The 27334-nt window shown below is 44.5% G+C and overlaps 1 protein-coding gene across 1 annotated transcript in view; it reads left to right on the forward strand.

Annotated features, from left to right (window-relative positions):
* LOC147710601 (prostaglandin G/H synthase 1-like) overlaps window positions 1-26427 on the forward strand; it is a 570882-nt gene extending 544455 nt beyond the window's left edge. Inside the window, exon 12 of the mRNA XM_086921277.1 lies at window positions 26025-26427. Coding sequence (XP_086777403.1) covers window positions 26025-26386 — 362 coding nt within the window. The 3' untranslated portion in view covers window positions 26387-26427. The remainder of the gene's footprint in view (window positions 1-26024) is intronic.
* Window positions 26428-27334: the final 907 nt, after the last annotated feature.

Consider the following 27334-nt stretch of genomic DNA (forward strand, 5'->3'; position numbering starts at 1 on the left):
ACTCCGGAACTCACCCGTCTGCTCCTCCCGGGCACCAAGCCACGGCGCACTTACCCCCTCCAGGTGACGATAGCGCGCCGATGTATGCTACAAATTCACCGGCTGTCTCCCGCTAGACCCCCATACTCCCCGCTGCTGCCGCTAATAGGCGGCCCCAAGCAGGATTCCTACTTTGCGGCCCCACTACTCGCCGACTGGTCCCGCTGTGGCATCACAGATCTAGAATCACTCTTCGAGGAGGGTCAGCTGAAACCGCTGGACCGCCTGGTCGCAGAATACGGGCTCCCCCCAGGCCAATTCCTCAGGTATAGGCAACTGCTCGACGGATACCGACCCCATTTCAATCTCCAAAATGGCGAGCCAGACACGCATCCAGTAATACATACTATCCTGCATATGGGGGTGGGTCGCCACCTGGTCACATGGCTATACAAATCCATCCGGGAACTCTCATACACCCCCCTGACGACCCTACGAGCCACTTGGGAAGAGGACATAGGCCGTGTTCTACACGACTCGGAGTGGACTAAAGCTCTTGAGGCCCCTAAACGTGTTTCTAGAAATGCCCGCTTCAAAAATATTCAATATTATATATTACACAGGGCATATCTCACCCCAGCGCGATTACAGAAGTTCTACCCCTCCACGCCATTCCTGTGTCCCAGATGCTGTTCCCCAGCTGCGAACTTCCGTCACATGTTTTGGGACTGTCCCAAACTCCAACCCTTCTGGCAGGGGGTGCACAACACACTACTGGAACTCACGGGTCTCACTACACTAGCCACCTGGGAGTCCAGTGCATTAGGCATCCTCCACATCTCTAAACGTGAGCCGGTGCATAGGCGCTTCGTGTCCTTAGCGCTCCTACTAGCCAATAGATGTATAACCATGCGCTGGCGATCCCCAGAGGGTCCCCCCATAGCACACTGGCAGGGGGCGGTTAACAAATGGGCGGCAGCGGAGGAAGACGCTTTAAGGGAAGAAGAAGCCAAGGGCGCGCGCAAGCTTCCCATCTCCATGGAATGGGCCATGCTCCTTCACAGCTTCCGCCAGTCCACGCAGGCTGGAGACCCGCCTGACCCTTCCCCTCCCCCCACCCGAGAAGACCGGTAGCCTTCACCTGAAGTGAGCCACCCCAGAGTCGGACCCCGATAACCCCCTATATCCTAGGCAACCTCTCGCATGTCCGGCCACCCATGGGTTTCTCCCCCCCCCCCCTCGACACCCGCCGCCATTATCTCCCTACTTAGACCCTGCTAGCGCCTACATGCTTCCCTCCCACAGTTCCGTTACCCCCCTGTTCACTGGTAACACTGCTGTGTGCACAATACAGATCTAGATCCGGCGCTGTAACGGCATGAAAGTACCCATCTGATCGTATTCATCGCCCCTATGGCGATACCGTCCCATCACCTTTCAGCCTGCAGGAGCCTTTGCATGATTATAATGCACTGATTCACCGAAGTCATGTTTATGTGTACCAGTTCTATATAGCAAGAAAACGTTGCACACATAGCTGTTCGTGGCTGAATGTTGAGGCCACGTCGGCGGTCTGTTTATTCTGTACTGAAATACTTTACTGCAACAATAAAAACAAATTTAAATTTGCTATTCCTACTCCAATATAACTTCTAACAATGAAGGTTTTGGACACTAAGTAAACAAAAATGACAGTACCCCTACTACAACAAAAGAATAAACCAAAAATATATCACACTAAAATGTTAACATTTACCATTACCACTACAATAGCAACAAAGTGAGCAAACATCTATGTACACATCTAATAAAAACATTTATTCCAAATAAAATAAAATTACATAAACCTAAATGTTTGATCCATAGAACTTAATAAATATATTTCATACAAAATTGGATACAATACTTATAAATATATATAGATTTAACACAGTACAATATTTGAAAACTATACAAATATAAATACAATTATGTTAATGATTAGGAATAATATAGTTCTACAAAATATATTTAAACATTTTTTTAACTTAATACATTTGTATTAAAAACATAGGAATGTATTACATTTAAAAAAATATTTTCCTATATATAAAACAATTTACCAAATATTTAGATTTTTTAAATCTAGATAAATTACGTTCAAATTAACTATCATCTTAGCATTTCTTATTAATTTGTTTTGTTTTTACAACATTCAATCACTATTGTAAAAATCTATATATTTAATTTGAATAAATTGATAGTTTATACAAATAATATTAATATAATATACTTCATAAACATCACATAACACTAGTCAACTATAAAAAAAATGGCCACACCCTTACCCACTCCAAAAAAATCCACATTAAATTCAATAAATACACATCTAAAAATAAATACTTATAATTTTGTTTAAATACTCCCCACCCTTATCCCCTATAAATGAGCATCCTGCTCTTAAATGTAATTTTGTCACTGTACATTTTTTTACTAAATGTATGCACTAATACATTATTTTTAAAATACTTCCTACCCTTATCCCCTATAAGCCAAACATCCCGCGCCTTAAAAATATACTGTATGTGAAAAAAAATTGTGAAAAAAATTCTTATAAAAGTAATTGCTCAAATAAATTAACAATTACTATAAAAATATATTAAAACAAAAATACAATGTTACACATTATTTACCCCCCAAAAACGATATTGTTAATGATATTAACTACATCGATACTAAACACTTCGATATTAAATACAACTCTTAAAACAATGAGGGGGCGCTAGGTGGCACCGGACCAAGATGGCCACACTGCATTGAGGCTCTCGCCTAGCCGAGCCTGAATCTATCCTACACACCATCCTGACAGGCGAAAATCGTCCTGCCTGCAACGGGACCTTGTCCGCTTTGCTGGGCTGCACGTTCCGGTACCAAGATCTCCCAAATAACACGCCCGAAACCGGAAAAAATCGCCATCGAGCTGGTGAGCGGCGCCTCACGTTCTCCTGCGGTCCTGCCTTCCGCGGTGACGAACTAGGAAACACCGGGGATTTGAGGCCGGACGCGGCTGCCTGACCATCGGACGGTGTGTCCTGCCGGGCCCTCCCGAGGCGGAATCCTGAAGAGGTGAGGGGCCCCCCGATCGGCTGCAGCCTTTGCCGATCACCCCCTCCCCCCGCCTGGACGCTGACGCTGCTCGGCCTTCTCCCTTGCGGGATCCCGCCGCAACCATTACCCCGGGCGCGGAGCCCAGTGCTGCCTGCAAACTAATCGTGCTGCCTACCTGGACGGCCGCCGTGAGACCTGGGTAGCGCCGTTGCCCTAGAAGCCCCGCACAAACACATCGGCGCGGACGCTGCCGCATTGAGAAGGCCATTAGGCGCGAGTGGAGTCCCAGCCGTCCCTCATCCTCGCAGCTCCCGGTTTGTTGAGACTTTGCTGTTGGCGCGGGGCGGACAGCCGGGGGAACCCGCCGGGGCCTGCATCTCCATCACACGCCCTCCCTTCCCCCCCCCACCCCCCCCCCCCCCCCCCTCTCAACACAGAACTGTCGGGAGGGAAGCGCAGAGGCCATAATTCTTCCCGCCAAAGCGGCCATTTTCGGGGACCATCGCAGCGGAGGCCCGAAGTGCTCGAACACGTTTTTCAGGCCCGTGCCTTCCCCCCCCCCCCAATTCCTGTCCCGCGATCAACACTTGCCTGGCTGATCCCAAAATCACGACATCACAAATGCCGAGGCGTGCCATGGGTCGTGGCGACGCCAAACAATCCAAGATCTTGTTTGAAGCCAGGAAGACAACCAAAACGATGCCTGGGCCGGACGGCAGCCCCACCACATCCACACCGCTGGATGAGGACTGGAAATCCCTACTTTTAGGCATGAAACAAAGCCTCTCCAACATAGTTGCCAAAATAGACACCAAGAACTCCCGCATGGATGGGATTGTGGCGAAAATAGACCAACATGACATGCGCATCAAAGAGGCCGAGGACAGAATCTCTGGATTGGAGGACAGAGCCGTCTCTGCGACCCGTCAAGCTACCCAAATGGACAGACTCCTCAAAGTCATCGCGGACAAGAACGAGGACTTGGAAGCCAGGTGCCGCTGAAACAACGTCCGTATTTTGGGCCTGGCGGAATCGACAAACACCTGGAAAATGGAGCCCTTCATAGAAACCTTGGTTACTGAACTGTTTGGGAAGGAATCCTTCTCCCTGCACCTCATCGTCGAGAGGGCACACAGATCTCTCGCAGTTCGCCTTCCTCCAGGGGCTGCACCCAGGCCCATTATTGCACGTTTTCTGAATTACAGGGACCGTGACGTGGTGCTTCGCCGCGCCCGCAAACTAGGCACAGTGAACTATGGCAATGCCACCTTGTCTTTTTTTCTGGATTTTACCCCTGCAGTACAAGAAGCTCGGCGTAAATTCGCTGCCGTGAAAAAGAAGTTGCAAACTCTAGAACTATCCTATGCCATGCTCTACCCTGCGAAACTGAAAATATCCTACCAGGGCAAACAACACATCTTTGCAAACCCACAGCAAGTCGAAGACTTCCTGAAGCAGCAGAAACGTGACCGCGCCAGAGACGACGAAGAAGGGCGCCGCTCCAGGTCACGCTCACCGATGGAGCAACAAGACTGAAATTAACCAGGAATATGCTTGGTGACAGTAACTTACTTGCCTATACAGCGCTGCTCAAGACACTCTACATTCCCGGTGAGGTACTTTTAAAGACTTCCTATATACCGGTCTGAACAATGAGCTGTGCTCTGCAACCCACTTCCATCCCAAGACAGACGACCCAGTTTCTGCCTCGCGTCTAATGGGTGTTAACTGTGAGGTGGGAGGCAGGTCGGGCGCCCCTAGACTTGTTTCCCCAATGGGTGATCCCCTTTACAACCTCTCCCCCCTTAGGGAAGAGATAGCTTTGAACTGTTGGTTTATTGTATTTTTTTTTTGCGGGATGTTGGGTGGGATGGGAGGTGCTCTTTACCCGGCGGGTTGGGGTTGCCGGTGTGGGTGGACTGGGGTTCCGACAACTTATGGTCATAGTCATCGTAACTTTGAAGTGGGACTGGGGCGAGTGGATACACTGGGATTCGAGATTTTTAGATGCCCAGATAGCATGGCTTATTGTATGTATAACTACCTCACGCTTGTTCAATGCACATTTCTGCACTTGTTGAGATGGGTGACGTAGTGGATGCACAGCCTCTCCAAAAACTGCAACTGATTTCGTGGAATGTCCGTGGGCTCAACAACCCGCGGAAGAAGAGACAGATTCTAGGTTACTTAGATAGGCAGGGAGTATCCATCGCCATGCTCCAAGAAACACATTTGGGGCCAGATGTAGGTAAAATAGATTTACCGATTTTTAATTACCGAATTTTACCGATTCGGTAATTAAAAATCGGTAAATCTAAGGGGTGGATATGTAGGTATTCCAGATGTGCTGGAATACCGATTCAGAAGAATTCGGTATTTACCGATTCGGTAAATACCGAATCGGTAATGCCCATTCATTCCTATGGGCTTTGAAGCCCATAGGAATGAATGGGCATTACCGATTCGGTAAATACCGATTTTCACAAGGGTGCAGGGGGTGTCACTTTGACACCCTCTGGCACCCCCAAAACAGGCTCGGGTGCCATGTGGCAGGCATACATGCCCTAAGGGCAGGTTTGCCTGTCAAATGGTATAGGTGTGCATGCACACATGTGCATGCACACCGGAATCGGTATTTTACCATCAAATTGGATTTGATGGTAAAATACCGATTCAGTAAGGCCTCTGGGACTCTGAAGAGTCCCACCTACATCTGGTTGCCTCAGAATCGGTAAAATTACCGATTTTTATTTTACCGAATAGGTAAAATTACCGATTCGGTAATTTTACCGATTTGGTAAAATAATGCCCCCTACATACCTGTCACCCATTTACCGATCGGTAACGGCCAAAATCGTCCGTTACCGCTTGGTAAATGGCCTCAAACGGCCACCTACATCTGGCCCTTGATGTCGGGAAATCCTCCAGCAGAGTGTTCTCATCATACTCCAACTATGCTAGAGGGGTAACAATCTTGGTTAGACGTGGAGTGCGCTTCACCCTTGATGGAACTGAAATAGATTCGACTGGCAGGTTCTGCATGGTATGGGGAAGACTTTACTCTCACACGGTTCTTTTTGCATGTTACTATGGGCCTAATACAGATGACCCATCCACACTCCTTACGCTATGGTGTAAAGTTCAGTCGTTGGGGATTGCTCATGTTGTCTTAGGAGGGGATTTCAACACTGCACTTCGTCCTAACATGGACAGATCCCACCCACAGGCGACGTACTACACGCACACTCAACGTGCCATCTCGGATATTGTCGAAGAATACCGCCTAATAGACGTCTGGAGACACATTCACCCCACGCATACACAGGGCACTCACTATTCAGCGGTGCACTCCACTTGGGCGCGATTAGACTACATATTCTGTACCGCGGGGCTCTCATCTTGGTTAGTTACAGCATCTCACCTCGCTTGCACCTTCTCCGACCACTCCCCAGTATTAGTGACGCTACGTGTCCCACTGGATGTTTCCCCTTACTTAAATTGGCGCCTCAACCCTGCCCACCTAACCGACTCAGCCTTTAAGGCTGAACTAGAGCAAGACATAAAAGATTTCTTTGATCGCAACATATCCTCAGTGTCCAGCATAACAGTCTGGGAGGCCTTTAAGGTTACCGCCAGGGGATGGTGCATTGCTAAAGGGGGCGGAGTCCTCAAATCCATTCGTGGCGAGTTGCGTAAACTTGAATTAGAGCTGAAGCAGCTCGAAAAAGACACAGCCAGCACCACGCACGGCCACGCAGCCAGAGCTCAACTTCGTGAGAAACTTAATGAATATTCAGAACTATCAGAAAAATAATGTAAGTTCCTAGGGAAGCCACACACAGCACGCAGATACAGTGAGGGAGATAGGCCTGGCAGGGCACTCGCGTCCGCGGTTAACCCCCCTAGATACCACAACTATATCACTACACTGCTAGACGAACACAATACACCCCAACGTAGTTTACCAGACCAACTTAGGATACTCGCTGACCATTACTCCACACTCTACACTTCCCAAAGGTCCACTCCAATAAACTTAAACGCCTATCTAGATGACACTGCACTCGCGTGGTTAGGCCTATCCCAACAAAAATTCCTACATCACGTACTCGAATTGGAAGAAATCACAGACGCTATAATGTCCATGAATCGGGTAAATCGCCGGGTTCGGACGGTCTACCAATTGACTTTTACAAGGCCTACATGCACATTCTTGCCTCGATATTACAACAAGTATATTACACAGCTCTAGAGGAGGGTATCCTACCGACCAATATGCGGGAAGCCCTTATTGCATCGCTGCTGAAGCCGGGCAAGCCGCCGGAGTCTTGCGACTCATACAGACCCCTTTCCCTACTAAACTCGGACATAAAAATACTAGCGAAAGTGCTTGCATGGCGCCTTAATCTGTTGATGGAACGGCTAGTGTTACCGGATCAAGCGGGCTTTGTCCCGAATAGTGCTACTTCGCATAATTTGCGCACACTTCAGGCAGTAATACAGGACATTACCCCCTCATGTGAAGCGGCCGCCGTATTTCTAGATGCCACGAAGGCTTTCGATTCGCTAGAGTGGGATTATCTGCTTGCGCTACTCGAACGGATGGGGTTTCCTTTTAGTTTCTTAGACTGGATTCGACTACTATACTGTCAGCCGATGGCTTCTGTGCTACTGAATGGCTCCCACTCTCCCCCCTTCGAGATCCACCGCGGAACACGGCAGGGGTGCCCACTGTCCCTGGTCTTGTTTGCAATAGCGATCGAACCCTTAGCGGCCAAGCTGCGCCAACACCACAATCACCGCTCCCTCATATATCCGGAAAGACAATTGCTTATTGCATTGTACGCCGACGATATGACCATTTACGTACATAAACCTCAGGAGAACCTTAATCCTTTGCTATGCGAGATTACCAAATTCGGCGGTTTCGCAGGGATACAAATAAACTGGTCGAAATCAGCCCTGTTCCCACTGACTGAAATCACCACACAATTCCCCCGTGATTACCTTCTAATCTGGGAGGCAGAGGAGATCAAATACCTAGGTATCAACGTGACAAGGCACCGTGATACTCTTATCAGAGCTAATTATGGTACAGTGTGGACAAACTGACTGAGAAAGTCACCACGTGGATCCATCTCCCACTATCGATGGCAGGACGCATCCCCCTGATCAAAATGGTAGTGTTACCTAAACTACTGTACCTTTTCACTAACATTCCGTATAACCCGGGCTCCCATTTTTTCAGTGCACTTAACTCACAAATGTCAAGACTGATATGGGGTGGCAAGCAGCCACGGATTGGTATGAAGACGCTAATGCTCCCCTACCACCAGGGGGGATTCGACGTCCCCAATTTCCGGAGATACTATGATTGTGCGCAAGCCCACTTTGCTGCATACTGGCTACATATCCCCCCCTTTATGGCACATCTGGCAGTCGAAGATGGCTACATGAGGCCAACGCAACCATCGGGCTACCTCTACTCGGACTCCAAAATTGTAGACCGTGATCCCACTACGGTTGACTGTACGGTGCTTGCCTGGAGGCGCTTAGCGGACTCTATGGGTACGCCGTTCCTATACTCACCACTTATGACACTAGCACACGACCCACGACTCCGTATCACTTGCGAGGAAATAGGCCGTAAAATGCTCACAAGGTTAGAACTCCACACATGGGGTGACCTGTATCTCCAGGGCAGTTTCTGAACATCAGCACAATTCTTTGGAGATAACTCCCCATCAGTCATGGATACGTTTCTATATGTGCGTCTAAGGCAGAATGTGAAGGCAATCACCCCTGCCTTCCCGGACGAACCAGACACGGTACAGCCCCTCCATTCTTTACTCCAATCAGACACACCGAAACATGTAGTCTCTATGCTCTATAAACACACACAGACAATTCCATCCCTACCCTCCCTTAGAGCAAGATGTGACTGGGACTGGGACCTAGATGCCCAAATGTCGGATGAACAATGGGAAGAGAGCTGTGCACACACTATGGCAGTGACAGGTAACACGCGCCTCAGACTCATACACTACAAGTTTTTGCATAGGCTTTACTATATGCCGGCCAAACTGCACCGCTTCCGACTCCGGGAAGATGACAGGTGTATGCGCTGTGGGGCCGAGGGAGCTGATTTTTTCCATCTCGCGTGGACGTGCCGCGGAGTGGCGGCTTACTCGGAGGAAGTATTTGCGGCTATGTCAGACATTGTCGGGGTGGATGTGTCACCTTGCCCGAAAGTCGCGTTGCTGGGGCAAACATGCCCTGCGCTGCAGGCGCACCGCAAATTTTTTGCTTTGGGCATTCTTCTTGCGAAGCGACAGGTGGCATGCCGCTGGGGACGCGGACGAGCACCCAAGTTTAAGGTTTGGCTTACGACAATGACCACATGGCAAGACCAACTGCATAATTATGCAGAGCTTCTCCCCCACAAATCAAGGCCCAAAGACGTATGGGGTCCGCTTACTGCATACCTTCTGCGTCTGCAAGCCACTACACAGCCAGACACAGACGCGCCAGGCCAGGGAGATGCCTCTGCAACACCACACACTGCACCTCATACCTAATACATAGCGCTTGCGAAACACATCTTAGTATATGGACCATGTCCGTGGCATATACTGCTAACTACGCCCTTACACGTTTACCCACTCGTGCTATATTCAATAACGCCCATTGTGCCCGTATGGTATAGAATACCTACATCTCATTACCAATTTCTCGGTTGAAAACATGGCGAACCACGATACTCCACATCGTCTAGCTAGTTCATGTGCCCCTTCTGCGACACCCGACGAGTGTAGATTTGGCAAACATACTACTGGCCATGTTTCATCTTCTCACTACCTAGACCTCAGTCCCACCTCCCCGACCCCTCCTCCTCTCCGAGCTACAAGATTTCTCCACTGGGCATAGTGGGATCAGTGTAGGGCCCTCATAGCCAAGACATGATAAACGCAGCGGGCTCGATCTTGCGCCTAGAAAGCTCCCCTTCTCTCCTCACTATACGGCGGGGTGGGTACATGGAGGGAAGACCAGACACACTAGACCCACTAGGTTGTCGGATCACATAGTTAAGTTGTAGTTGTATGTTGACAATAAAAAACAAAAAATCGAAAACCTCATGCATTCTTTGCTCTAAGTACGTCGTCATCTCCATCATTACTGAATGCTGCCTCACACAGCTCCCTATAGTCCTTAACGCGGCCGGCCCTGACGGGTTGTAGGCGGCTTGCTGTGTCAGAAATGAACCCCCTCAATGAACAATTTGTATTGCGGACATTTTAATAGCTGCCGGCCTGATTTTTGCAGGATGTAGGTGAAACAGATGTGTAATTTATAATTGCCTCAAAGTTTTTTGTTTTTTTTTAACTCTTAAAACAATATTTTTGACTACGATATTTGTGTCACAATATTCTTGACACATTAATGTTACACAACATTTTTAATTTAATATTTTGTCAGAGTACCGTAAATTCAGCTACTTGCCAGGCCCAAACCTCCCCTTTTATTACATGTAATTCACCCCTACATTTGGCCATAGGTAGCCCCATGGGCAGTTTTTAAAAAGTAGGTGCGTTTTGTATTTCCTGGTGGTGAAAAACTGATTAATTTGTGTTCACTCCATCAAGGCCTATCTCTCCCATTGGTTAGCTTTGGAGCTGCCTTGCAACACTTTACAAGTGTAACTTCCAATAATTGTGAGTACGTAGAAAATTGGTGTTTGGTGTCTTTGGACTCACAATTTAAAAACGCATTGTTTAGTGAAGTTGTTTTTTAAATTGCAGGTCTGAAAATGCCACTTTTAGAAAATGTCTGTTTTCTCTCTTTAACCATTCTCCGCCTCTGACTGTCCCTAGAATATACAACTAGGTTGGATGTCAGTCGGGCTTTGTGAATTCGCTCTAGCCAGACACACAAAGGGAGCTGAGGTGTGCCCTGCATATCCTGATGGCCCATCACCAGGCTGATGAGCCTTCCTAAGCAAGTGTGGTGGGAGGAGTGGACACTTGCACCTGAATAGGGCTGTGCTTGTCACACACACAAAAAGCTGCATAGCCCCATGTAGTGTGTCTGGAGCCAGGGCCAGGAAGGGCAGGGTATTGTGCACTACGAAGAGTTTTCTTTGAAGTCTCCCTACTTCAAAGGCTAAATGGTTATAAGTACTACACCCATAAATGCTCATAAAACTTCTGGACTGAGGTCATTCTGCCAGGAAGAAGAGCTGTTGTGGTGTTAGGAGAGACTGCCACTTTGCAGCTTGCTGTGCAGTGTGGCCTGCTGCTTCTTGCTTAGGAATGAGAGGACTGGATTTTACTCCTATATCCTGCTTTCTGAGGTTCTCTAAGGGCTTGAATGAGCTTGCCGCTTGTTGCGCAAATCTCAGGGACATCAAAGACTTTACCTGTATCTTGATACCAGCACCAGGGCTCCTTTGCTGTGAGTCCTGTCCTGCCAAGTGCTGCCAAATCAAGTCCTGGGCCCTTGGGAGTGAATTTGGTGCTATAACCAGGAAAACCGACGTATCGACTCCAAAGCAACAGTTCAGATCAGACAGGCACATCCCTGCGAACTTGGTGCATCGCTGCTGCCTGCACCGAAGCCAAGTGGGCAATGCAGCAACCTCCACTTTCAACACAGCCTGACTCCGATGCAGTCCTTGCCCTGGGTGGCTTCCGACCAATCCATCGACTTCAGCCCAGCGTTACGACTTTGACGTCATAGAATCCACGCATTGCACTTTTGACATTAACGTATCAATAATGCTGTGTTGCCTTCAGGAACTGAGGCCTCACACCCGCAACCGACGAATTACCTCCTGTGTGCTACGCATCGTCCCGGCTCAGCAAAGCTTCAACAACCCTGCAGTGCCGACGCATCGCCTGCATCTGCGAAGCCTCACCTCCTTTGACACATGCATTGTGATTGCTGATGCATCCAGGATACTGTCAGGGGTTCTACGAGAATCCTGCATCAGGCCTGTGATCCATCGTGGTCAAGCTGAATTTTTCAATTTGTCATGGTCAAGCGTGACCAGATAGCGCCAGTTGGAATTATAGGCTTCTAAGCCCTGTATTTTGATTTAATCTTTACAAATTCATATCTTCTTTTGTGTATGTTGGATTTTTGTTGTTTTGGTAACGTTTTACTCGGATAAATATTGACTATTTTTCTAAACTGGTATGGAGTACTTTTGTGATGGTTTCACTGTATTACTGTGTGTGTGATTGTGTGTGTACTTTACATATTGCCTCTTTAGTTTAGCCTGACTTCTCTGTGCCAAGCTACCAGAAGGTGAGCACATGTAAACTTTTATTGTTACACTGACTCGAGTGTTGGTCCCTACTTGGACAGGGTGCATACCTTTGCCAACTACAGACCCCATTTCTAACAATAATAATCCACGATGAGGATAGATCTTGTATTTGTGTTGGTGTACACTTCAAGGGGGATCCCAAGTGTCCCAGCCTCCATCTGGGGGACAGACACGGAGGATGTCTAGTGTAGCGTGTTGGGAGGAGTAGTAGTAATAGTTTATTTGTTGATTAATTAAAATCATTACAAAAAAGTAAAACAAGAGAAAAAAAAGAAAGAAAAGAAACACATATACACAAAACTATTAACATCCTTGGCAAGATCCATCGATTACGAGTTGATAAATGACATTTTTGAATATTAAACATTACATGAAAATAATTAAAATGCATTATGCTTACTAAAGTGCCTTATACCAGCGACAAATACTATTTTAGCAGCATATAACTAAAATAACATATGTGAGCAGCAGATATTATAATTGCAGAAGTTTAGCAATTATCCATTCATAAACGATAACAAAGTTCATCATGCTTACTAAGGTGCATTATACTAGCAGCAAATACTATTGTAGCAGCATCTTACTAAAGTGACATGTGTTAGCAGCAGGTATTATAATTGCAGATATTTTGCTATTGACCATTCATAAGCAATAATAAAGTGCAATATGCATCACCACCGAGGTTAATTTATAATTATTATACATATACGACCACAGAGCTAGGCTAACTTCTGCTTGTCGAAGGTAATGTAACGTAAAAATTAGCTATTAACCAATCACAAACCAAAGTAAAGTGCAACATGCAGTCAATACCCAAATTTTGCCGCCAATTCAAACACTGTAAATAAGCGTCATAATAAAATGCCTTTTGTTAACAGCAATTAGTGTGAAACGACCTATGAGCTGAAATGGCTTACAATAGCAAAAGGTTTCATAATTTCAATAGTTAGCCATTAACAAATCACACCAACAAAACAAAATGCAATTTCTTCAATAATTATCAACTGAATCCTTAGATTAGCTTGAACTACTAGTACCCTAGGCTCATCTAACATTCTTCTTCAAACAACCCTTAGTCATCGTATCATGAACAATAATGCATTATGTGGTCTAAAATAAGATCCTTACAATAAAAATTGAGTACCATAAAAAGTACTATATTATACCACTAGCAACCCGTCCCGACGTTGTCCGGGTATAAATTGCTGCCGGCCAGTAGTATATTGTTTTGTATGATTTCGTTTTGATAGCATTTCTTATCTGTGACAGGCCTGTGAAACGCTCCGATTCACAGTGCACTGCTGATGCACTTGAGTGCGCGGTCAGTAGTGTGTGAACTTGAGTTTCCCTACTTTATTTTTCCTTGCAATATTATATAACGCGAACTCGACAACATGACGTGAGCACAATTTACATTACAGAAGAACACATTCATTTGTGGTAGGCACGGGGAGACAAAGCGATTTGCCTGGAATCACAGGATGTTGAGCTGATGCCGAGATTCGAACGTAGCTCCCCAGCTCTAAAGTTTGCAATTCTAGAACTTGTGGCAGGAGGTGTGTCTAGAAGTGTATGTCGGTGCTGGCCATCAATGAGAGAGACCTGTGCATTTTTCAAATGGGTGGTGAAAAAATATGAGTATGTTGCTGGAGATGTGGGCCGCCGTGCCACCAATGTACTTACCGGGGGAGGGTAAACACCCATTATTCCGCAACTTTCTTTCCGCATACCATCACTCTGCATACTTTCATTCCGCAATGCCATTATAACTCATGGCATTACATTTGATATGCTTTTACCACGCATACATTTACAACGAAATTCTTGTAAATGCATGAATGGTAAAAGCATGTTTTTTTTTAAATGTTTGGATAAGGTAAGTATGGGTATAGGGGTATATGTTTTGGGGTACTGAGGTATATATTTTGGGTTGTTTGGGTATTTTAAGGGTTCAGATATAGTTTTGGATTATGGGGTACAGGGGTAGTTTTAGGGTGTAGGGATAGGTATGAGTTTTGGGGTACATGGGTATTTTTAGGGTTCAGGGCTAGGTTTGGGTTTTGGGGTAGAGGGGTATTTTTAGGGTTCAGGGCTAGTTTTGGGTTTTGGGGTGCAGGGGTATTTTAGGGTTCAGGACTAGTTTTGGGTTTTGGGGTACAGGGTTATTTTTAGGGTTCAGGGCTAGGTTTGGGGGTACAGGGGAACTTTTAGGGTTCAGGGCTAGGTTTGGGGGTACAGGGGTATTTTAGGGTTTAGGGCTAGGTTTGGGTTTTGGGGTACAGGGTTATTTTTAGGGTTCAGGGCTAGGTTTGGGCTTTGGGGTACAGGGGTATTTTTAGGGTTCAGGGGTAAGTTTGGGTGTTGGGGTATAGGGGCATTTTGGGTTCAGGGCTAGGTTTGGGTTTTGGGGTACAGGGGTATTTTAGAGTTCAGGGGTAGGTTTGGGTTTTGGGGTACAGGGGTATTTATAGGGTTCAGGGCTACGTTTGGGTTTTAGGGTACCGTGGTATTTTTTAGGGTTTAGGGGTAGGTTTGGGTTTTGGGGTACAGGGGTATTTATAGGGTTCAGGGCTAGGTTTGGGTTTTGGGGTACAGGGGTATTTTTCGGGTTTAGGGATAGGTTTGGGGTGCAGGGTATATTTATAGGGTTAAGATGGGTTAGTGTTTAAGGGTGTCTGGATATTTTAAGGAGTAAGGGTGGGTTATGATTATGGGGTCTGAGGTATTTAAAGGGAGCAGGGTGGGATTAGCACACAATATGAGACATGGCATGAAGGGCGGAACGTACCACACGCCCCCAGCGTTTGTCACGCTCCCAACACACGCCCACAGCACATGGCAGACACGCCCACAAGAGACTACTTTGCTGGCACGGTTCTTTTACCTTTTAAATGTATATGGTGGGCGTCTGCATAGCCTCTGTCCTTCTGCTGCAACTGCCCTTTCCAAAGCTGTATTGGGTGTTGTGATTGGTGCTGTGGTTCCTGAGATTACCCGCCTCAAAGGTTTGGGCTCTCTCTTTATTATATTAGTATAGAGATATATATAAAACCTTTTTTTACATTATATTGAGTTTTTGAGGTTTTTTATTTACTACTATAAAAGTATATTTATATATAAAAATAATGTTAACTCAAATGCAAAACATGTAATAAATTAGCAAATTAATAAAATTTTTAAAGAAACTAAAATTTACTAAAAACACTTTTTTATGATTTAAATAAAAAATATATATAAACAAATAGCACAAAATTAAACAATCAATCCAATAATAATACTAAATATATTTCAACAATATAAAAATGGTATTAACCCCTTGCGTGCGGGGCGTATTTTCCGCCTGTGCTGACTCCGCCTTGCACGGGCGGAGTCATGACGGAACGGTTCCGTCATCAGCACAGCTCAACCGATGCTGATGACGGAACCGTTCTGTCATCAGCACGCAAGGGGTTAATGTCACAGAATAATAGATATAGGTCCACATTACGATGTCTGTCGGAGTTGCCTCCAACCAACACCTAAGCGGTCTCGGGACAGACCAACCTCTGGTCCCCAATTACAATGCGACCGCACATAGGGGCTCATTACAATGTTGGGCAGAATCACTTCTGCCCGACACCGCATCAGTCATGGGCCCGACCTACACCCGCAAGGCAGTCCCGAATGCCCCATTAGGATGCAATCGGACACTGTTCAGTTGCATACCTATATGTTACTATGGGAGCATGCATTCCGGTCGTAATACATGCTCCCATTTTCTTCCGTGCACCCCGTGGCAGGCACCTCAAGGTGCCTGCCACAAGGTGCAGGGATCAACAGGGCGGCACCCTCAACCACCAACCGGAGGCCGTACACCAAAGTGGGCCCTGCTGGGAGGGCCCCCAAACACGCTCTCCGGCATAGTTTCCATGTCGGATAGACTGGCATCAAAACCTTGTTGCAAACCGGCATCGTAATCCCAAGCCGCCCTTGAGATTACTTGCTGCATTCTGACTGGTGGACGGGCTCTCTGAGCTTGTCAGAAGACAGCCGGAATAACCGGTCATATTCCTTTCGAACCGCCTCTATCAAAATGAGGCGGTTGGAAAGGAATCCGACCAGCTCACCATGATGCGGCTCGGAAGGTTCTGACCATCGATTGGAGCCTTCCGAGCTGCGTCGTATTCAGCCCCATGATGCGGTTCCATTCTCTCATTTCTCTATGGGAGCTATTGCTACAGCCATAAACTACCCGTAGCACAAGCTCTCATAGAGAAATGGTAGATTCTGTTAATCCCTAAACTGCGTGGCAGGCACCTCAAAGTGCCTTCCACACCATGCAGGGATTAACAGGGGGGCAGTATAGGTGCCCCCTCTGTCCCCAAACGGAGGCCACAGGGAGAAAGGGGCCTTGCTAGGGGCAAAGGCCGGTATTGAAAGCCTGTGGGAAACAAACATCGTAATCTCGAGGGGCTCCTTGAGTCCGTCAGAATCCAGCTGGAATGACCAGCTGGTTTCACTTTCGACCGACTACATTGTGATTAGGCGGTCGGAAGTGAAACCGTAGATGTCGGTCGGATAAACTCCAACCACAGGTCAGAGGCTTTCCGACCGACATCCACATGGGCCCCATAGTATTTCCAGTCCAGTCTGTGCAACAGTAGGGAAAGCATTGGCCTTCGGAGGGGTAACATTTACTATTCCCACTCCAGTTTATGCAACAGTAGGGAAAGCCTTAGACTCCAGAGGAGTAACATTTACTATTCCCACCCCACTCTGTACAACAATAGGGAAAACATTGGACTTTGGAGAGGAAACATTTACTATTCCAAATCCGATCTGTGCAACAGTAGGTAAAGTGCTGGAAAACGTAAGTGCCTCTCATGGGACAAAAGGACAAGTAATGAATAAAGAGAAGTTTTGGATTAAATTGGAATATAAAAACTTTGTGAAACTGGAATAATTTGTGGCATCTTTTTATGCATGAAGCTACACTGTGCGTCCGGTACTCGGGTGTTACTTCGCGTCATTTTTCAAGTGTTCAACAAGTACGTGTCTCTGGGCAGACCACGTTTCCGGGCTTGCACGCGATAAGATGAAAAACAGAATAAACTACTTGATGAAAAGGAAGAAATTGGTGTGCACTCTGTCACCCCCCTTGTTTCATGGACTCCAGAGGGGTAACATTAATTATTTCCCCTCCAGTCTGCGCAACAGTAGGGAAAGAGTTAGATTCCAGAGGAGTAACATTTACTATTCCCACTCTGGTCTGTGTAACAGTAGGGAAAGCGTTGGACTACAGATGGGTAACTTTTACTATTCTCACTCCAGTCTGTGCAACAGTAGGGAAAGCATTGGCCTTCAGAGAGGTAACATTTACTATCCCCACTCCGATCTGTGCAACAGAAGGGAAAGTGCTGGACTCTAGATGAGTAACATTTACTATTCCCACTCTAGTCTGTGAAACAATAGGGGAAGCATTAGGTTCTGGTGCAGTAAAATGTATTATTCCCACTCCAGTCTATGCAACAGCAGGGAAAGCATCAGAAATTGAAAATGCAAAATTTACTAATCCCACTCCAGCCTGTGCAAGAGTAGGCAAAGCGTTGGACTCCGGAGGAGTAACATTTCCTATTCCCACTCCCATCTATGCAACAGTGGGGAAAGCGCTGGACTTTGGAATGGTAAAATGTACTATTCCCATTCCAATCTGTGCAACAGTTCGGAAAGTGTTGGATTTAGGAGGGGTAAAATTTGCTATTCTCATTCCAGCCTATGCAATGGTGGGAACAGCACTTCAAACACATACCATATATTATATGTTACCCTATTCATTTTTATAAAATATTAGAAAACAAATAAACAATGAACATAATTATTAAATTATTTAATAATAAATTATCAATTTTAAGAAATTGGACATTATTTGAGTAATTAACTTACCACACTTTGCCCTCCAAACCTAACAGCCCACACTAGAAATAGAACTAAAATACATATTGTAACACAATTAATATAATAAAAAGTTAATCATTAATTGATTAATCAATTCATTATTGATGTATCAATTAAAAAGTATTTATTAAGTTATTTATTAATTATAAGTTAACTTCACACCCTCTATCCCAACAAACCCACCAACCCCATCTCACAACTTACAAAAATATAATTACATAATGTAGATAATTAATAATCAATTAAATAATTATAAATAATTCATTAATAGTTATTTATTTAACTTCCCACCCTAATCCCTACCTAACAAATGACTTAAAAAATATCATTACTATACAGTTTACATAATCAATCAATTAATTAATAATAAATGAATTATCCTTAGTGGCTCTCTACAGCCCTACAAACCTAGCAACCTGCTATGAAAACCTAAATCACTATTATAAATAAATAATAAATTATAAATCACAACATTAAAAACTACATGTAAAAATATTATCAATTATACACACAATAATAACCCAAATAATTAATATCTAATCGTACACACATAAAGATAATTTAAAAACGATATTGTTTGCAAGTATATTATTGAAAAGGATATTTACAACAATTTTCTTGAAAGCAAAATTTCTTACCTAAAAAAATCAATATTCTTGACAACGATATTTCTGCATCACAATATTCTCTGATATTTCTGCAACTGATATTTCCAAACTTGGCATTTTGTCCAGACACCATTTTATTCCTTATAATACATGGTCACACCATCACTGGTCCGACAAACACTTAAATCTGTGTTGTCTTACTCTTTCAGGTGAAAGAGATAGTTGGCAACAGACATAAAAAATAAAAGTAGTGCGAAATTGAGCACACCAAAAATTATTTAATAATGTCCATGCAAAATAGATATTAATATCAGTTAAATGCGAGCAAGATTTAAAAAAATACTGATGTGCAGATAGTGTAGAAAAGGGCAGAGAGATTCTGTATTTTCTGTGATAACTTATAGGGGTCCATTAGGATGGCGGGCGGACTTTGCCCGCCTGCCATCCCCGCGCAAAACGGGACCGCCCGCCATAGGAGCGGCGGTCCCGCCTTGGCCATTAGGATGCGCCCGCCACACTGGCGGGCGCATCCTGTATTTTTACCATTGCGCCGGGCATTGCTGAAAGCGCTGCCCGCGCAATGGTAAAAATGCACATTGTGCATTTCAAAGCACAACATGACAGGCACCGCACGGTGCCTGCCATGTTGCACTTTGAAATGCGGGGGGGTACCATAGGTACTCCCCATGTGCACCCTCCCACCCCCCGGAGTTCCAGGGGGCCCGCAACAGGCCCCGGCAGGGAGTCTCCGCATGAAAGGCATGTCTGCAAGCCCATCATAATATGGCTGGCGGTGTCTAATTGACACCGCCACCATATTAAACATTTTCCGTCCCGGCCGCAAGGCGACCGGGGCGGAAAAGCGGCAGACGGTGTTTACGTCCGTCGCGGTCCCCCCCGCCATGGTAATATGGCGGGGGGAAAATGGGTGGCGGCCGGGCATGATTGTCGGGCAGATTGCCACCATGGCGGTGGCGATCCGCCCGACATCGTAATGGGCCCCATAGTGTTCAAAATATAAACATTACAATAAATAGCTCTCTGTTGATCATTTTAGAAAAACTGATCAGAAGGCCAGAAATCCAGTTCTTGTTCTAATTGTTAAGACTTCAGCAGCAAATGTCCAACACTGCCAAGCACACAGGCTGTTTTATTAATACATGACAATCATGAATCTGCTAACCCTGATATTTCGACGGAAATGAATGTTCAATCAGCAGCCCCCAAGGATATTTCTGATGTACCTAGTGAGACCCCTGTCCAGTGCTCGTCGGCCCCTAGAGCGCTGAGAGCATGTAGAAAAGTCCAAATTAATCGGGGGGGAATCGAACTCGCAATAAAAAGAGAGTAGAAACATCATCTAATAGTACCGTAGAGGATGTGGAGTTAACGGCCAAGAACGGCACAGCAATAATGAATACCGAGCAATTTGATCTCCTAATTAGTATCATAGATGGTAAGATTAAAAAGATTATTAAACCTCTTGTGGCTAAACTAGACCGGATCTCAACCGAAGTAATCAGATTAGGAGGTCTTCTCGACACCCATATTGCCTTGGCAGAAAGTTATAGGGTTGTCGATAAGGGTTTAATACCAACTAAAGCTGTCCCTAAGCATCCGATAGGGGGAAGACCAGTAAATGATGTAGTTACATTGGCCCACCCCCGTTCTGACCCACCGCTAATTATCTGTCAGAATAAGCAAGTTGTTGCAGTAGTGGCACCAGCGAACCCAGCTGGACCAATTGAAAGTAGAAGAAAACGCCCTATTAAAACCCCCCCTGATTGTGCACCCTATGTGGTAGTTTTAACCAATGTACCACCCCCCGAGAAAGATCCTATCCAGCCCCAGCAGGAACCCCATGATTCTTTAAAAAACAAAACAGTCTCATGGTTGCATAATCACTGCGGATTCCCAACTACCTATTCTGACCAAATTTTAACTACTAGAAGGGTAGACTGGATTGGCACCTCTAGCAAGACATGTAGGAGGGATTGCGTAATTATTAATTTTAAACACCCCCAGCATGTGGCAACAGTTCTGCTAAGGGCAGCTTCTTTAACTCACGGCGAAAATAGCATATGTGTCCGCCCGCTAGGCTTTTTTTATAGCCACCTTATTAAATCGCCCCCGGACAACAATAGAAGTGGACATTTTCCACCCACTCATTGTCCGGTCTTTGGAGTTTCTATGTAAAATAGATTCCATGCCCTAAGTTCTTTGGACTCTAATGATTGACCTGCCCAGGTACGTGGGCCCGCCTTATGCGTGTCCACAACTGCTCAGGTGTCTAATCTAAGTGAAAAGCAACCTAACTCTGATAAGACTGTGGTGGAGGACCAAGTTCTGACTAGTGGTACTAGGATTATAACAAATGGAAATTTTAATTCAGGGAATGATTTAGCTGGAACTATACCCCCGAACATTATTAGTACAAGGGCCCTTAAGGGTATAACTATTGTCAGCTGGAATGTTGCTGGACTAAGATCTAAGGGGGATGTCTTGGGCTGGAATGATTTTATTAATACCCACAACATACTCTGTTTCCAAGAAACATGGAGCAGGGAGGAGCTCAATTATGAGGGGTTTGCATCTTATAATTTGTTGGCGCAAAGTTCTACATCAGGGAGAGCCAAAGGGGGGCTTCTGGTTTTGGTCTCAATCAATAGGCGGATTAAAGTCCAAAGGTACCTGACTGTGGGGGCACATGTACAGATCCTTTGGCTCCTTGATGACCTAGGCCGAAATGTTCTCCTAGTTAACTACTATAATAATGTTTTTGATGACAACAGGACGTCTATAGTTAAAGACTTAGCTAGCGCTATTGATAACTTAAATGATCAATCTAATGTTTTCTTTGATTTTATCTGGGTGGGCGATTTTAATATCTCGTTATGTGAATTGTCATCTCAGAAAGTCTGTGGGGTTGTAAATAATGCTGGTTGTGACGAGCTCCACTTAAGGCATAACAGCTATGGAGAAATTCTGTACAAATTTATAAGCAGCTATGACTTGGAAATCTTGGATTTCGCTAAAGACGTAAATGGGCAGACCATTTCTACTTCTAAGAACTGGAGGACTAGCTCAGTAATCGATCATGTGATTGTTTCCTCCAGTATCACGCCTTATTGTGCACCCCCTAGGATTGAAGTTACATCTTTAAGTGATCATAATTATATTATCCTAGAATGTACTCTTTGGTATGAGAGTCCTGTAGCTGTAGGACCCCCTGTCACTAATGTGGAACCACACAGACCGAATGGCGTTCGAGTCAGATGGATAGGGGAAAGAGCTAATAAATTAATAGGTTCTATCGTTACAGAATGTCTGATAGATATTACCCTTATCCTTGAAAATAATACTGATTGCGAACGGGTCTTAACTGCTTTTAAAAATATAAATTCATCTATAGATGACAGGTTCACCAGACCAAAAAGAAACAAGTGTAGAAAGGGACCAGGATGGTTTGACCACACGTGTACTACCCTATTAACGGAGCTGAAACATACACTTGTTATTAAACCTAGGGATACTAATTTAATAACTAAATTACGAGCAGAGTACAAGCAAGCGCTGAAAAAGAGGAGGGGTGATCTACAGCAGGAAGCATGGGACTCTCTCAATCTAGCTGCAGAGTTACATAATAATACATTATTCTGGGCTACGGTTATTTCCCCCTTCCTCAAGGAGGAAAATATACCTGAATTAACCTCTAACGTCCCTAGTGACCGCTGGGTTACCCATTTTTCAAAAATCTTTGGCTCTGAACGCTGACTAGTCACTACCCTAAGTAAGTGGCCAGTACTACCTCTGGACATTACTGTCACCGAGGTCGAGCATGGAATACGTACTAGCAAGGGGGGGAAAGCCCAGGGACCCGATGGGTTCCCTATCAATGTTTATAAAGCTGCCCCTGAGATCTGGAGCCCTCTCCTGACTAACGTATTCAATGCAGCTGTATGTTTGGATGCCCCAAAAACCTGGGGGGAGTCTATTATTATCCCGATATTCAAGAAGGGTAGTAGGTCAGATGTAAAAAACTATCGCCCCATTTCCCTCCTTGACTCCTCAATAAAGATCATGAGTAGAGTCATGCTGGTTAGGCTTGAAGAGTCGGTTGAACAAGAGGGCATTCTGGCCGACAGCCAGTATGGATTTAGGAAGGCAAGGGATACATTAGATCAGTGTTTAAATCTTGACCTTATAGTTGGTAAATATATTGAAGCGAAAGGCGGTGCATTATATCTATGCTTTGCTGACCTAAGCAGCGCCTTCGATATGGGCGACCACGCTATTGTATGGCCAACCTTGTTACAGATGGGAGCCCCTGAGGGTAAAATTTTCTTCCTTGCCAGGTTGTACCAAAAGCTACAAACCTGTGTGCGCTATGGAACTAACGGTGAATGTACCCCCAAATTCAGCGTCCAACGCGGCATTAGACAAGGCTGTGTATTGGCCCTGTTATTGTTCATTTTATTTATAAATGAAATTGATGTAATTTTAAAGAGTGTCCAAGCTGATGCCCCCAGGCTGAAAGGTGTTTCTGTGCCGGTGTTATTATATGCCGATGACGCCGTGCTTCTTTCTAGAACCCCTTTGGGTCTTCAACGCTTGATTGACATATTTTCAATGTTTTAAGGAAAGAAAACTGCTCATCAACAAGGAAAAAACGCATACTATGACCTGTGCGGCAAACAACAAATCTAATGCCTTTTTTATTGATTGTAATAAGGTGCAACAAGTAGATACATTTTGTTATCGTGGAATTACTTTTTCTAATGACAGAAAATGGACCAATGAATTTAATAACATTAGTAATAAAATGGCGAAAAGCGCCCAGGGCATCCTCAGATTTGCAGCCAAAGTTGGGGACAGAAGAACGAGGGACATGTTGCAAATTTATCAAGCTAGATGTGCTACTATTGCACTGTATGGGGCGGCTGTTTGGGGCCACAGCTGTGACTATAAACTACAGTTGGAGGAAAATTCCTTCTTAAAAAAGCTTCTGTGTTTACCCACCTATGCCACCACCGTGCTGACTCATCGGGAATTAGACATCAATTTCCTGATTGATCTATTATCCTTAAGACCACTTATGCTATGGCATTCCATATGGTACCAGGATGAAAAGTCCTTTAATAGATCCATAATCGAGGATTGTCTTTCATTGGACATGTACAGGAAAATCCTTTGGATAAAATATGTCGCTGATTGTTTCTTGCAAATATTTATTCTAAATGTTTAGACTGACCCTAGGGCCGCTTCGACGATACCTAAAGCCGAGCTGAAAGTAAAATTCCTGGACTATTTGGCAAGGAAGCGAGCTTCAGCCAGTGGATCTATGTCAACTGTCATGTTTTTCAGTAGATATTCCCTCACTGAAGGTTTTCCATCCTACCTAGCCTTGGTGACCAGGCCAATCCCACAAGTTTGTTCTGACCAGTCTGAGGTTTGGAATAGTACATCACTTGGTGACCTTACCTAATCTTAAGCAACACCCCAAAGGCCCATGTTTGTGTGACGGCATATCTAAACAGAGCACCTTGCACTTTTTATTAATATGTAAACTGTACATGAACTTCCGCATTTCCTATTTGAAACCTATGTTTGCCAAATATGGTGTACGTACAGTTGATGAGGCAATGAGTCTTATTTTTAATCTGAAATTCGCTGATATTTATTTTTATACGGCTGTGTTTTTAAATAAGTCTATCAGTGTGCGAAAAGGCATGATATTTTAATGCATTTGGTCTGTATCCCATGACATCTTTTATTACAAACTGTTGTACTGTGTATTTTTAATGCGTGCTTTCATGGTCATTTTATATGTTCCGAATAAAGCTTCATGAATTGAATTGAATTGACTTCAGCAGAATTTATGCCCTGTGAACGACCTACCTTTCACCTTGATTGTCTCTTGCAGGAGCCATTATGATGTCACAACTCAATCATATTAACTTATTACAGCTAACTAGCTAGGTGATTTGGCTATTACATGTGCTTAGAGAAGTCACTACGACTGAAATTAAGGAAATTAGAGATTTGCTTCTGAACAGGGATTGCAGGCTCCCATGTATTATACCAATGTTAGCAAACAGTCATGAGTCTCAGTGGTTGTCCTTGTTCTCGTGTTTTCTGCTGCCCTTTTCTCTTCTCTCAATGAATGTGACCTTTCTCTTTATACTTTCTGGATCTGCTACAACTGCTCTTACTCTCTCAATCTGTTTCTCCTCACTTTCTCCATCCCAGTGTAATATCCTTCCGCCTTTTATGATTGCATTTTGCTTATATGTCACTTGCGTTTCAGACTCAAACTCTAGGATTACATACACCTAGATTTGACGTTATAGCTTAAATTATTCCTCAAGTCAACCTATCATGCAAGGTAACTGTAAGCAAGCTAAAAAAGCGAAAAGTCAAGTGGTCCCTGTATGCAACTTGAAATACACCCACAAAATAGGAGTTTGATATTGAACGAGGAGATTAACCCAATGCAATTACTTAGGTGAAGGGTAGAATCAGACCAAAGATACAAGACTCCGGGATTTTACATTAAAATACATATGCCAATGCAGCGCATGGGAGAAATGACGAAAAAGGGATTGTTTTTGAAAAACTAAATCTAGAAATGTGCACCTACTACTCCTACTGGTGTATGTCTGTCATGGTGAAAATACTCTTGAACTGTAAAACGTGTGTGCACTCACACGCACAACATCACATAATTTAGATTTACAGGCAAATTAATGCCCTTGTAACTTATTATTTATATGTGATATTTTACATGATGTGAATTGCATGCCTCACTAATGTCTCTGGTGTATAAGTTATGCACAACCTGCGGCTGCTCCTAACTGTTTTTGTTGTTGTTTTTTTTGTTATATTAGATTCCTGATTTTACTGAATTAAATTACCACTTTCTTGCTTTACATCTCCTGAATCTGATCTCATATCTTGCATATTGATTGTCAGTCTCTTCTAAACCTATGCCTTGGTTTCCAAATGTTGAATTTTTGTCAGCCACTATTAAAGGTTGGTATCACAAATACCTACAAAAGCTAATTTGAAATTCTCATTGTTTCATGCAGGTGAAAAAACGATGTCAAAAGAACTAGAGAAGGTGTATGGACATATTGATGCGATGGAATTTTTTCCAGCGTTGATGATAGAAAATCCTAAGGAAAATGCCATTTTTGGAGAGAGTATAATAGAAATGGGAGCCCCATTTTCTCTCAAAGGACTCTTGGGAAACCCAATCTGCTCTCCGGCATACTGGAAGCCCAGCACCTTTGGGGGAAAGACTGGTTTCGATATAGTAAACACTGCATCCTTACAAAGACTTGTGTGCCTGAATGTGAAAAACTGCCCTCCAAATGTGGCTTTTCATACACCAGACTTTGAAGGTGAAGAAAAAGGGTATACGGGGGCAAAGCGTTCCACAGAGCTCTAGCACCTGTCTACATATATATAATAAAGTAATTACGTTGTGTTCTCGGGGTTTGTTCTTTTCAATTGGGTGGTTATTTTGTTGATTTTGCACCTTGTTGCGTCAACGCCCGCCAGGGGCTTAAGAAAATAAATCCTGTAGCTGTCTATGAAAGTTACTAGTTTGAAAAGAGAAATATAAGCCTGTAAATTTAGAGGGTATTTACAGTCTGTTATTTGTGTTCGAACCATACTCGAAAGAATCCCCCGTACTATACTGCCCAGCCTGGAACCACCTCAGTTTCTGTACGGTTGACACACCTACGATATGATAATTACCAGAGGTGGTCACTACGGATGTCATCATGATTGGACGGCTTTTGAAACGATTGATGGGACGGAGATGGCATAAATATGTCATCCTGTTTATTAACGGAAAAGCGAGCGATCCTGCTGAACGACGCAACGCCATCTGCCACTGTCTCCGACAGGCAGCCAACGGTATTATCATGGAACACTGTGACGTCACGACCTACAGGAATTGCACGAGGCCCAGGCTCGCGCAACACGCGCCAGTAAGTTTGACAACCACATGTTTTAACAATCTAGCATTTCTGACTCCTCAAATAACATAGGTAAATGCAACTGTAATTTTGTTTAAGAACAAAAGAAAACAAGAGACAGTAAGCAAATACCAGCCAAAGGCGAAGTGGTGTGGTAAGGGTCTACACAAAATAATGGAAAAAGTCCTTGGTACCGAGTTATCTTGGTCTGAGGGTTCTCCTAACTTGATTTCCATTGATTATCAACCTGCACTTGGTTTGTATTGGTATCAACAACGGTAGGCAAATTACTAACCCTGCCATCGTGTGCACTAGGTTTCAGCCATTTCTCTGATAACAAACCATTAGTGTGACCCTCACCACATAAGCACTATTTGGTTTTGTCAGTTATTGTTTCTCTTTTCTGGTAT

Source organism: Lissotriton vulgaris, chromosome 5 (genome assembly GCF_964263255.1).
Source record: "Lissotriton vulgaris chromosome 5, aLisVul1.2, whole genome shotgun sequence".
NCBI classification, from domain to species: Eukaryota; Metazoa; Chordata; class Amphibia; order Caudata; family Salamandridae; genus Lissotriton; species Lissotriton vulgaris.